This window comes from Rhamphochromis longiceps, linkage group LG5 (genome assembly GCF_057381845.1).
Source record: "Rhamphochromis longiceps isolate RC_006_pf linkage group LG5, R_longiceps_female_GT1.1, whole genome shotgun sequence".
Taxonomy (NCBI): Eukaryota; Metazoa; Chordata; class Actinopteri; order Cichliformes; family Cichlidae; genus Rhamphochromis; species Rhamphochromis longiceps.
The window spans coordinates 23603519-23617196 of NC_140561.1; the positions used below are offsets into that span (position 1 = coordinate 23603519).

Sequence of the window (13678 nt, forward strand, 5' to 3'; positions counted from 1 at the left end):
TTGGGGGGGGGGGACGACAGACAATTATTCACACCTATAGGTAGTTAACTTAACACACATGTCTTCGGCCTGTGGGAGGAACCCGTCCCCTGCTAGATGATGGTAAACCACCACACTGGTACTGGTTTGTGATGTCAAATATGATTTTGTAATATCTTAGAAACTATAAAGCCAACCTGGAAAAAAATCTTAGTATTAGTAAGTAAAGTCACCTTTCTGTTATGTCCAGTAATATTATAACCAAACCTGTGTAGGTGCACAGAGTGAGTGGGTTAATATGTTGTGGAGACTAAAGGAAAACTGATGGTAGGACAAGAGTTACTGCTTGGGCATGAGGTCCATAGGTCTGACACCTGATGATTTATTAAAACACTGAGTGCCTTCAGATTATTAAATGAACAGGATAAGGACCCGAGAACCTAAATCACTGAGTTATGGGTACACGCAGAGCCATAATTTCACACAAACAAACTAAAGACTTGGTATAACTGGCCACAACTCCATTTTTATTACATTTCTGCTGGTTTACTGAACACAACATGGTATTTTAGATGTATTGCTTTTGGATGAGGCTGTGATAATTAGAAACTATCTGTGAGGAATCGTCCGCACTTCCGTGATACAGTCTGTTGATTGAAGCTTTATCTTCAAAACTGATATCTGCAATAATGTACTCAGTGATCAGTTTATTTTTACAACACAACACGACAGGCTTGCCACAGAGATTATCTTTACAAAGCTCTAAAATATGAACATCCGGCACTGTGTTTATTACCGGTCTATGACGGCAGGCATCATAAGATTAAACTTTAAGGAAGCACAGCTACAAATGTGAAGTGTCCCTAATAAAGTTGATACCTTACAACACTTACACCAATAGTTACAAGTTAACTTTGAGCACATGTTTGCTTAAAGGGCTGAACCTTCACTGAGTGTTAAAACTATAAAATAATCTCGACACAAGGTCATTTGGGATGAGAAAGTAGAGGCTGAAAAAAGCAAAAAACAAGGGGAATGACTCGGGAATAAACTTTTAATCCCTAAAACATCATTCATGGTACCACGAGGAAGTGTTTTTAAAAGTTGCTTTTACAACTGAACTCTTAAAAAGCAAAATTAAACACACAAAAAAGACTCAGATTTTAACAGACTCAAAGGATATAGATGTCCACGAGCGTTGGAGGACGTGGGGCTTTAATTTGTAGAATTAGGTCGGCCTTTTTTTATTAATTCAGAGTATAAGCTACAGAGAATCAATGAATGGATAGTATGTTGTGAAGCTACGCTGTGCTCCTGTGACTCTAAAGCAGCGCTGCGCCTTTAAATATGTGCGCTCCTCCCTCTCCTCAGTGACAAGCCCGCAGAGCCTCTTTAACGCATCCAGTGGAAATGACAAACCAGAGGCGCACCACGGGCCAAGCATGTCCAGTAATAACAATAAGCATGGGCTTTAGCATCATCGGCTCACCCGGCTCTCACATCCCGAGAGAGTAACGAGGTTCATTTGGGCCGTTTCGTCGCTCTGCGGACGCGTCAAAGTTGGAGCGAGCTCACCGAATGGACGGTCGATGGACTGGAGTCAAACCTCCGCTTCAATCGGACTGAAGGAAGGAGGGAAAGAAACCTCTGCATGTTCAAGTTTCCTGCTCCCACCGGAGGGGCATCGCTGCGTGTGTGTTGGATGTGTGTGCGCGCGTGTGGAAGTGTGTGTTGGGTGCGTTGCGCCCTCAGGAACAGCGGCAGGAGCAGCGGTGGCGTTGGTGGTGGTGGCCGCGGGAAGGGAAGTTTAGCGCCGTGATTTTTTTTTTCTTTTTTTTTCTTTTCCTTTCCTCTGTTCTGTTGTGTTGTTCTCATGTCACAGCAGGCGACGGGAGGATTAACGTTTCACTGATGAGAATTAATCACTCGTGGGGATGCTCTGTGATCGTGACTATGACGATGATGTCGAGTAAGAGCGTGGAGTGGCTGCAGGAGGAGCTGGAGTCCGGGGCCAGCTCTCTGCTGTTGCTGGACTGCAGACCCCATGAGCTGTACGAGTCCTCGCACATCGAGTCGGCCATCAACCTGGCCATCCCGGGCCTCATGCTCCGGAGACTGAAAAAGGGGAACCTCCCCATTCGCTCCATCATCCCCAACAACGAGGACAAGGAGAAATTTGTAAAGAGGTGCAAGACGGACGTGGTGGTGCTGTACGACGAGGCGACCTCGGAGCGGCAGGAGTCCGGGCTGGGAAGCTCCGTGCTTGGGCTGCTCCTGCAGAAGCTCCGGGACGACGGGTGCAAGGCTTTTTATCTAGAGGGTAAGATCAGATTGCTTTGAATCTAGAGGTTTTGTTTGGGTTGTGGTGCATTGGTGCCTTTTAATTCATAAAACTCTCACACTACTTCCTCTCAAAGTGGACTGCAGTAAATTGCTTGAATTTCGCTCTGATTTGATTAACTTAGACAGTCCCAGATGAACTGGACTAGTGTTGTTGTAGTGTCACTCACTGCAATTAATGGGAAAGAAAGCGAGTGTAAATCACACTGATTTATCAGACCTGGGATGCTGCACTTAAACGCCGCACTAAGTGAATTTGGTGTTTTGGGGGGTCGTGGCACGCCTGGAACAGATTGTCTTTTAAGGCAGATTTTATCTGGTGGAGTCACATAGCTAAGCTTGAACAAGCCACTCCTATCAGTAGCTTATAAAACATTATTGCATCGATAAAGTGTTTGTAGGGGGGATTTGAAGGAGGGTTAAAATGTGGCGCCACTTCAGATAAATCCAGCTGTTCTCATCTGTCCACACACACACACACACACACACACACACACACACACACACACACACACACACACACACACACACACAGAGTTGATGAACACTGAATGAGTTCCGCATATTAAAATAAAGTGTCACTGTTACAAAATCAGGCGGTGTGTAACAAATCGGATCCAGTGTCAGAATGAAGTAGCTGTTCGACAGATGTTTCCTGCTTCCGACCAAAATCATCGCTTTTATTTTTACTTATTTATTGATTGATTCGCAAAGCGTGGAAATTATTTAGGAAGAAGAAAAGCGTCAACAACAGCCTCGTAATTTCATCGAGTGCTTTAAAAAAAGAAAGAAGAAGCAGTTTCAAATGCGGCGTGTTTTCAATTAAACGCTGCAAGTACACGCCCCGCCATATTGAGCTCCTTCAGGAAAAGACGAGCGGTTTTTTTTTTCATGAATGAACACTGAAACCAGGACACGACGACGGGCTACGAAAAATCCCACAGAAAAAAGCCGACATTGTTTAAAAAAAGACAGTTGAAAGGCGATGAAATGAGGTGTTATAACCATAGCAGAGAGGTATTTAACCACGAGAAAATAGAAATCTTTGACGGGAGTCACGAGCCTCGAGCTGCCATTCACAAAAAGTCCGCTGAGCTGTGTAGTGTTGTAGCTGACTGTCCTGCTCAGCTTTTCTCAATGGAGCCACATCTGTCTACACTGTTTCCCCCTCTCTCTCAGACTGACGTAAATACCAACTTATTATAATTTATCTGTCACGGGTGTGTGTGAAAATATGCCGTGGATCTAATAAAAGCGTTTTTACACACGTAGAATATCACGTGCAATTCAAAGTTTAATACCGCCTCTGATATCTGAAGCAACTGTAATAAAAAAAAAAAGAGTGAAGAGATTTTCTTCATTTGGCCAATTTTAGCACCAAATTTTTCTCAGATTATTTGGACTCAGTGTTAATTTCTTCATATCCAGGCTCATGTTAAATGACTCATACCTCCTGCCTTTGGTTATGCACAAGTTTTAAACCCCCCTCCTCTCCTCCCAGTGAAATTGCTTTCTTGGCTTTATACTAACATGTTTTGTTTTTGCTTGTTTTTCCTTTGTCTTCATCATGCTCCAGGAGGCTTCAACAAGTTCCAGTCAGAGTACCCAGAGCACTGCGAGATCAATTTGGACTGCTCCTGTCCCAGCAGCTCCCCACCAGCCTCCGTCCTCGGTCTCGGAGGGCTCCGCATCAGCTCCGACTGCTCAGATGGGGAATCGGACCGCGAGCCGGGCAGCGCCACAGAGTCGGAGGGCAGTCCGCTCCCCAACAACCAGCCAGCGTTCCCCGTCCAGATCCTGCCCTACCTTTACCTGGGCTGTGCCAAAGACTCCGCCAACCTGGATGTGCTCAGCAAGTACAATATCAAGTACATCCTGAACGTGACGCCCAACCTGCCCAACATGTTTGAACACGAAGGGGACTTCAAGTACAAACAGATTCCCATCTCCGATCACTGGAGCCAAAACCTCTCTCAGTTTTTCCCTGAGGCCATTTCTTTCATAGGTGAGTGGAGAATGCTGTGCAGTTGTCTCAGATATCCGTCAGGTTATTTTAGACAAATGTGTTTTTGGGTCAGGGCAGGGATCTGAAGAAGTTAAATTCATTATCAATCAGTGTGCTGGTTGGGCCCAATGTCTCATATTTAAGAGGCATGTTTTGTCAATCACAGTCCAAAATCCTCATATTAGATTGTATAATAAATTAGAGCCAAAAAACAAAGCACTGTATGAAAGTATGTCAATGGATGAATGTGAAAAAGAAAGAAAAAACAAAACAAAACAGGGCTTTAAGTGCTCAATTAGAGTCACAGAGTTACAAAAGTGCTATTTAAGTACTAGTCCATTTAGTGCCGTTATTATCTGCTCTATATTAGTCACTCTCGCTGCATTTATCCAAGATTTTAATCATAAGTCGTGCATATAAATAGCTTCTTTGGAAACAGTTTAAGATGGATGTTAGCGTGGTTTTGCTAAGCCTGCATTTCACCGTGATTGATAAAACAGGAATTTAAAATCGTAGAATGAAAAGGCAACTCTGTGAATAAAACATGGAAATGGATTCTTTGAGAATGAGGTCACGCAGAAGAGTTCTCATCTCGTCCCATTTTCAGTGTTTCCCATCATTCCCGTCATTCCTTCTCACTTAATTTTTAGAGAATGAGTGAATTCCCTCGCCGATGAGTCAGTGCTAAAGTCTTCATGCATGTCTTAGATTGTCCAGACCACCGACTCTACCCCCCGCCCCTTTTGTTTTCCTTTAGAGTAATGATTCATTGTAGGTGGCAGGAAGTGAGACATATGCCAGAGCCAGAGGTCGTGGCAGATTTGGGTCACGCTGATGTTAAATGGAGCTGGCTGTAATAAGGAGGGATTACAGCAGATCTTTTTTTGTAAATAACGGGGTAATTATGGGTGAAGGAGATGCCGATATGACTTCACACTGCGCTGCTGAAAGTTGCAGTCCCTTAAATGCCTAAAATTATTGTTTGTACGTGCTTTTTCTTTTGTGAAAGCAAGAATGCAGATGGGGAGGGAGTTGAAGTTTCTTGCATAAATGAAAATCCTTACGTTACTGCACATGCAAAGAACGAGTAAAGTGACATAATCAGTTAAAGCCCGTTACTTATTCGACTTCCGAGGCTTCTCGAGTTGGTTTTTGACTCGTCGGGCAAGGATTTCTGCCCCTGTCTTCGTTGCGGAAAGCGAGCGCACATCACATATAAATTTAATTTTGCATCGCCTTGGCAGCCTGAGCTCATGAGCCGACTGACCCCAATCCTACAACAAGAGAGAGACGTTGGCAGCGAGAGATGAAAGAGAGAGGGAGAAAAGAAAGGAAGGAACGGAGCACTTAACTCTCACTCTAATGGCCTGTAGAGATGCGAGTGCAAGGGCTCGAAACTGATAGGTGGATGGATGTAACCAGTTAATAATGTAAGATGCTTTTTCTGTTCAGGTTTTCCTACAGACCGAGAGCTAGAAAGCAGAATGAAAAATTACACTTTGCCGTCAGCGACAGAGGTCACTCTGGATTGAAAATATAATAATCGCAATGAGGCACTTCTGATTTTTCATTCTGGTTGTTCTAGGCTCACATCTACAGCTCATTTAGACCGACCACATAATCTAGCATGTGGTCACTTGCTGTAGGAGTAAATCAGAGTACCGGGGGAAAACCACAGGGTGAATATGCGAGAAGTTAAGTCACGGCAGCGTTAAATGATAAAAGCCAGTCTCGTTTGCAAATGTTGGTCATTTAATGACTTAAAAGTACCTCAGAAAGTAACTCAGTTTTCATGATAGCCACAGATTACTGTTTGTCAGTTCTCGCTATGACCACGTGATGTTATTCAAAAGTTTCTCTGCAAATTAAAGCACTGTGGGGCCACTTCCACTGCAGTATGACCCAGTATCAGGCAGGTTTTTGTTACTTGCTGATCTAGTAGAAATAGTGCCAGCTGAGCATTTGAACCTTCTCAAGTCCCGGAGCTCTCCAGTTAGCGAAAGCCTGTCTGAGGTACACTTGCTTCACTCTTTTGCCTTCTTTTCATCCTCAGGCGACGAGCTCTTTGGAAAGTCTGCGTTATAATATATAGAGAAAAACTTTTCCTTCTGATTCATTGATCTTTTTAATTCCCAGTGTTGAGAATGAAACACGGTCAGTAGTCATGTCTCTCATTCATGTTCTCATCTCCTTGTTCCCTCCTTCCTCCTCAGACGAGGCGCGCTCCAAAAAGTGTGGCATACTGGTCCACTGCCTGGCCGGGATCAGCCGCTCCGTCACCGTCACCGTGGCTTACCTGATGCAGAAGCTCAACCTGTCGCTCAATGACGCCTACGACTTTGTGAAGCGGAAAAAGTCAAACATTTCCCCGAACTTCAACTTCATGGGCCAGCTCCTTGACTTTGAGCGGACGCTAGGTCTCAACAGCCCCTGTGACAACCACTCGAACTCGCCGACGCACGACCAGCTCTTCTTCACCACCCCGACCAATCACAACGTGTTTCAACTGGACACCCTAGAATCCACATGAAAATGAGAGTCTCAGTTTCATGTGGATTGCCCCCATTGCAACTTACGAGGATTTGGGGTGGGGGGCATGGTGGTATGGTTACCATGTCTGCAAGTGGCTGCACTGCAGGAGAGCAGAGTTTTAATGAATGTTTTAGCCTCTTGAGGCTCGTTGTCCGAGATCCTGACCATGGAGCAGCGTTGACGTGTCAGGAGGAGTCATGGATGCCACGTTAAAGGGTTTTGGGGGGGTTTTCAACCCAGAGAAGGATGCTGTGGGTTAACAAAGCTGTTCTCCCTTAACAGCTTGTAAACGAAGAATGAGGGAGGTTTAACTTGACTGAGAAACTAAATGATTGCAGCAGGACAGAAAGCTTAATACAAAGATAGGAACACGGAAAATCTTTAGCGCTTGATTTATAAGATGACTGCATCCTCCTTGTCTCGGCTCTCGAGCCGAGGTGACTGGTGCCAAGTGGAAAAGCTGGGATTTACTCATAGGAAATCTCACTCTACTGAATGTAGAGTTTTTAAAAACCAAGGAATTAACTCTCACACACACACACGATATAAACACAGTATGTATGTTTGTACTGTATGTATGTTAACGTACATAGCAGAAAATGTATGGGCAGTCCTTAACAAATTCAGTATGTCTATATGCATTTTTGTATATTTTCTATGTACATTTACGCACAGATCTATACCTTATATATAAATATATTTATCTCAAGCCATATAAATAATGGCTTAAGAGATTGTAAAATTAAAGTGGAATGGGTTTTTAGATGGTCTTTTTTTTTAAGTTTTGTTTTTTCTTTAGGTTTATGACCTAATGCAGTTTGCACAGTGGTGTAGCCATTGACTTTGTTGGCCTGTGCTGGAAGCAGTCAGATAAAGAGACATTCAGAGAAGAGGAGCGGAGAGGTCAGTCCCAGGCTGCGACGAGTCCTGACAGCTGCACAGCTCAGCGGGGAGGGAGCAAAAACTGGGCCCTGAGCAGAGGAGCAGGGATAGGGGTTAAAACAAGCAGCAGGCTGGAAGTAGGAATTGATTCACGGCTGGAGATGGGAGAAATTACTCCTGCGTGTTTGACACTTGGCCAACTGTTTTCGAGCGCATTTCCCAGTTCCTTCTTCCTTCCCTATATGACTGTTCATCCAGTTGTTTCAGTCAGCTGTTCTGAAGATTTTAATCATTTGTTTCGTTTCGGTCAAAAAGTCAGTTTCGGTCAAAGTTCCTCAGTTATTGATTTCATCAACACAGTTGTTCCACCAGCACGTTTTGCCAAAAAGGGTTACTCGGTTAGAGGTTACGGATCAGGGACAGGAAGTCAGTATTAACATTTCTGGGTCACTGAGGTACTTTTTGGGCAGATCAAATGTATAACCTGCACCCCAAAGTTTTGTTGGCCTATGTTAGCTTCTTGTGTGTTTCAGGACCGAGGGTGGGGGGTCGGGTCGGGGCTTTACTTTGGTCTTTGTGTTTGGATTCTGGTCTGGTTGACTGGGACTGGCTTCCGCTAGACTTCACTTACTTCAGCAGTTTCACGTCCCTTAACAGCGTTGGAGGAAATTGAGAGGAAAGGTCTTTCTAAAAACTAAAAAAAGAAGGGATCACTCGTTTTGTCAAAGAAAGCTTTGTCTGAGTTGATTCACCCTTAAGCCTTGGGTATATTATTATATGAAAGCTATATTAAACACAAATGAATATTAAACAGATCTTTATTATTTTGTATACCAGAGCATGCTGTGGTGCCGTATGCTCTCTAACAGTAGACTCAACCACAGGCTGGACGTTACTTTACCAGGTGGAAAGACAAATAATGAGGACCGTTTTATTTAACTGCTGTTGCTGCTGAACGCAGTGGCACACAGCATGTAGTCAAAGCGTTTTCTGAGACAGCGTCCACATCTGTAGCGCTTCAGCAAACCCGCAGTGATTTTTGAGAAAGACTCCAAACAACACCACGCTAATTGGACTTCTAGGTACACTGGGCCTCATGAAAGAACATTTTCTTCTTCGTCTTCTTCGTGCGTGGACGTGTTATAATTGCACAGCTGAGCCTTGTGAACACCACCTGTTAATCAGAAAGTCTGCTCCTTAAAGTTGAAACCCCCAAAGTTTACTTTTCTGTTCCAGCTTTCATGCTCAAAAATGTTCCTAGCAGAGGGTCACGCTGCGGAGATTAAAGTCTTGCTGCCGGAAATCAGCAGACAAAAAAACAACAAATATAGCAATGTCCGTAATTACAATCCCTGAGAAAAAAGAAGAGAAATAACCTGCTATTTGCAGCTGTAATCAGAGAGCTGTATGCTCCCAAAAAAACAAAAACACCCTGCTAAAGCAAAGCAGTCCAGGTGGTGTTCTGTGCCAGGTGTAGCAGGGGATATGTTTAGCTCGACAGGGACCAGTATAAAGATGCTGAGGCAGCTGTTGTTAGGAAACAGTGACCCCAAAAAGCTGGAGGTCATGTTCACTGCTTGCTCATGTATTGAACAGAAGTCTGATTTTACAAAATTGGAAATGTTGTGAAACCTCACAACCTGCAAACAGGTTGTTTTTCATATACTAGTGAATATGAAAAGATGAATACCGTGGAGATATGTGTCCAGCTTTAGGGCTAAGTGGTAGATGCTGAGGTTTGCTATCGATAGAGCACGCTGTCGGGTTAGAGTTAGAGATCTCCTCATACAAGGCGGTTTTTGCACGAGGTCCAGTGTTCACAGCAAACTGCGTATTCAAAGTCGGGATGTGGACGTTTGTCTAAACAGAAACCACGAACGGTGTTTTCTGCGAGCACAGCAGGGGAATCTGAAGAGGGTTGGTTTTAGCTGGCCTTATATAATCTTTCTAACTTGTTTCTAATGCTGACTGTTCAATACTCTTTGTATCTCACTTTGGAAAAAAGAATTGTGTGGAAAGAAGAAGAAAAGGTTTGTTATCTGTTATTGGAATAAGAGCACGGTAATAACAGAGTACAAGCTGTCTTTTTGCCGTAACGGGTCACACGAGGTCCTCTTTGTTACTCTGCAATATATCAAAACACCTTTTTTTGCAGTATTTTGTAGATCCAAGACCTCAACATTTTTAAATTCTCTTCTTTTTGTACTATATCTATTCTATATAATTCCACAAGATCCAGCTCGATTTATGGCTTATGGACTGAAGTAACATTTCTCCTGGGGTGTACAAAATATAGGGCCAGTGTGTCCAGTGCAAACCTGAAAGACTTGCAGATTTAAAGACACACACACACACACATACACAGACTGCTCCACACAGACAGAGCTGTGGTTCAGCATGCCAGTTATGTTTCACAATAGGCCCTTACGCCAACCTGGCTTGAATAATTACAGTGATTAAGGTGTTTTTCCTTCTTGGTTTTGATATAATGTGCTCTATGCTATTCCTGTGGCCTTTCAATATGAATATACTTTATATATATATATGAGTTTATATGCAAAAGTTCCTCTCCTGGTATAGCATCAGAGATGAGAATACTACCACCATGCTTGAATGGACTTTCCTTGTCTGGAGTCATATCCCACATAGAATAGGAAAAACACAGAGGACTTGATCACTTGCACCCTGGGATTGAAATATATTTCAGAACAGAGCTTTTCTATTTAAAAAGAAACAATTGACTTCAAGCTGCTTTCTTGTGATTTTTTTCTTTCTTTCTTTCTTTCGCGTGCGTGCGTGTGTCTTTGTAACAATGAAAGAGAAATTAAGTGTTTTTCTCTGTTTGTAAATTTGCCAGATCACGGGAACGGCCGTTTCTGTGTCCTTAAACTTGTAGCTACATCTTGGTGAAATTGTGCTCTGGAGAGAAAGGTGTGAATGAGCGAGAGGAGGCGAGGAGCGAGGCGTGAAATACAAAGCGAAAGAAAAAGTGAATGATTTAAAAATGTTACCTCAATGAGGAAATTTTCAGGGATTTTTTTGACAATGCATCTTGCATCGTGTTACAGCTTCAAAGTCACGTTGAATAGCTGTTTTGTATTGTGCTGTAAACAGTTTTTGTTTTGTTTTTTTTTAAAAAGATGCAATCTGTCTGTGTATAAAAAGAAGGGGCGTGTTAACTGGGGCAGTTTCACCTTTCTGTCAGTATATTGAATCAACACAAGACATGTTTATACCGCAAATAAATATTGAAATATTTTTTTTCTTTAACATGTTTCCTCTTTATTTCTGATCATCAAAAGTATATTAGAAATGACCTGTGAGTTACAGTGAATGAAGAACTAGGTCTATTTATTGTTCGCTTACACGGAACGTGTTGGTTTATTTTTGCACTAAGAAATTACTGATTACTGTTAGTAACTGGTTTAAATCTGAAGATTAAGACTTTTACCTTATACTCTACACCCTATCCGGTCGTTAAGTCTGACGTCACTGGCCGTGTCTGGGCCTAAACTCCGCTGCAGGTCCATATATCAAACGATCACTATGGCATTACTGAGAGTTGAAAAACTGTCTAAAGTCTTTCATCTTTAATAAAATGATCAGCGTTCTGCTCTACCAGGTGAAACAATTGAGTTTAACATCCAGGCATCCATGAAAACGGAATTTATGACATTTAATGGAGTTAGAAGTTAGCTTGCTAGCTTCTATCTAAATACAATATAGCATGTCCTGACTGCGGGGTTTTGTAAACAAATTAAAACGTACAGCTCTGTTATCACTTCCAACATAAATGAAGACAGAAAACTAAACAGCAGTGACGTTTGTAGGGTTACTGAAGTTTGGCTAGCTGGTATATAATGATGTGCTACGTGACCGCTAGCAACACAGCTATGTTAGCATAATATAAACAAGCTAACTTTTTTTCCACTCGATAAAAGTTAACGTGAGTGTTCTCGGTGGTCAGGAACAAATGTAATCGCATGGCAGGATGCTGTAAAAGGACCAAACTTCAGCCAGGAGAACAACTGAGATAATCCATCCACAATATGAGGTTAGTCATTCATATACTGCTGCATGGGCTGGGCTGTAGTTACATCCTAAGGTTTTAAAAACTGAGCTTAAATAAATGATTAGCGGTAATAAAAGCCGAGGGAGCTCAACAGTGATCACTGACTGTTTTAGGAACTTTTTGAGATTAAATAGAAGAAAATACAAAACATTAAACATGTTAACAACACAAAAGCCATATTAAACGCAGACTACTTTAGGCCCGGAAGTAGGATTCGTCACGTCATCACTTAACGGCCGAATACCTTATAAATTCAAATTCAAATTTCATTTGTCACATACACAGTCATACACAGTACGATATGCAGTGAAATGCTTAGACAACTGCTCCTGACCTAAAATAAAAGACTATGAATAGGATAGGAAATAAATATGAAAATTAAAATAAAGGGTAAATTTAACTAGGAAAGAATAAAATAAAATATAAAAATTAAAGTTAAAAATAAAATAACTGTACAACAAAATACATATATTACATATAAACTATATGTAATTTATAGAGACTGAACCTAATGTTTACATTTTAAAGGTTCAGTATCTAAATTACACAAATTAAATTAATCAGAAAATCATTTGAAACTGATATAAAGCCTATATTCATCATGAAAAAGACAAAAAGTTTTCTGACGTTTTTCATGATGGATTGATAAATAGTCAAAGAATAACATATAAATAGTTTGTTTATCCCAGAATTAGCAAAATTCCTGTGTTAAAGCAACCTGTAACAAATTAACTAAACTAAAATAGCTCAGTAAAATCTAATATTTAAAGTAAGTAAAAGCAGTTGAACCAAGAATTTTTCCTTTTTTTATAACGCAAAACATGGGAATGACCTTTATCAACTTGTCGTGATAACAGACAGAGTAAGGGTTTAAGGATTTTGAGGTCGAGTCGGATGACCAAGGGGTGATGACTGGTTCACAAAAGGTGACAAGCAATAAATGTTATTGTGCTTTGTTGGCAAAAGTGGTTAATACTTCCAATTTAGGGAACAGGAAAAGATTCATGTTAAAAGGTCAGCACTGTTCGAAGAATTCAAGATGAATGAGTTTTAAACCAAAGGTTTTTTGTTTGCTTTTTCATTTTTTAACAGCTATAAACCGCCAGTGATGAAATATTTCAACAGTCAGTGTTTTTAATCGTGCATTAGTGTTAAAAACAATTTGTCTTGAATGATTAGGGATTCATTAGTGAGCTTCGAAACAGCACTCTGGTAGGGCTTCCCAAATCACTACAACCAGTTTTCACTTTTGGGATGACAAATGCTACTCACATTCGTCTGAATCAAGATGTTTGATTTAAAACGAGACCGCAGCAACTGTTTGTTGTTTTTCTGTTTGTTGTTTTTAGTTTTGCTTTGCATAAGACTTCCCCTCATCTTCTTCCACAATTACGCAGACACACACAGACACACACGTACACAGACAAACAGGTTTGTGTTGTTCTTGTTGTTTCTTTGTGGTGGTTTTGGAGGTTTCCAGAAGCTGCGTATCCAGTTGCTTAACTGAAACTCTGCCACTTCCTTTTCCAAACACCGCTGTGTGTTTTATGTGCTGTAAAAATGAAATGTGTCTGCGTTTAACAAGAAAGACGAGAAACACTGAAGCCACTTCAACCACTTGAACAGTGTCTAGAGAAGGGATGTCAAACTCATTTTACACAATCGGCCACATACAGCCCACGTTGATCTTAAATGTTTTTTAGGGTTTTTTTGGTTTTTTTTACCATGGACTTGTTAGTATCTGAAAAACAGTAACTTTCTGGTCATTTGATTTTCTTTATCTGTTAGTTATATTCTTATATGTAGTATGAAGGGCAATGGGGGTGGGGAGTCTTTATTAACAGGAAAAGCTATAAAACCTATGAAAC

General features: G+C 41.5%; 1 protein-coding gene across 1 annotated transcript; it reads left to right on the plus strand.

The window, feature by feature from the left end:
* The first annotated feature begins 1154 nt into the window (after positions 1-1154).
* On the plus strand, positions 1155-9025 carry LOC146670056 (dual specificity protein phosphatase 7-like). The gene is made up of 3 exons (XM_085406749.1): positions 1155-2299; positions 3896-4324; positions 6538-9025. Exons 1-3 carry the CDS (start codon positions 1891-1893, stop codon positions 6852-6854), a joined length of 1155 nt encoding a protein of 384 aa, XP_085262875.1. The 5' UTR covers positions 1155-1890; the 3' UTR covers positions 6855-9025.
* The last annotated feature ends 4653 nt before the right edge of the window (positions 9026-13678 follow it).

Coding starts and splice junctions, on each gene's coding strand:
- LOC146670056 (XM_085406749.1), top strand. CDS start 1,891: ATGAGAATTAATCACTCGTGGGGATGCTCTGTGATCGTGACTATGACG. Junction 2,300..3,895: donor CAAGGCTTTTTATCTAGAGG/GTAAGATCAGAT, acceptor ATCATGCTCCAG/GAGGCTTCAACAAGTTCCAG. Junction 4,325..6,537: donor TGAGGCCATTTCTTTCATAG/GTGAGTGGAGAA, acceptor CTTCCTCCTCAG/ACGAGGCGCGCTCCAAAAAG.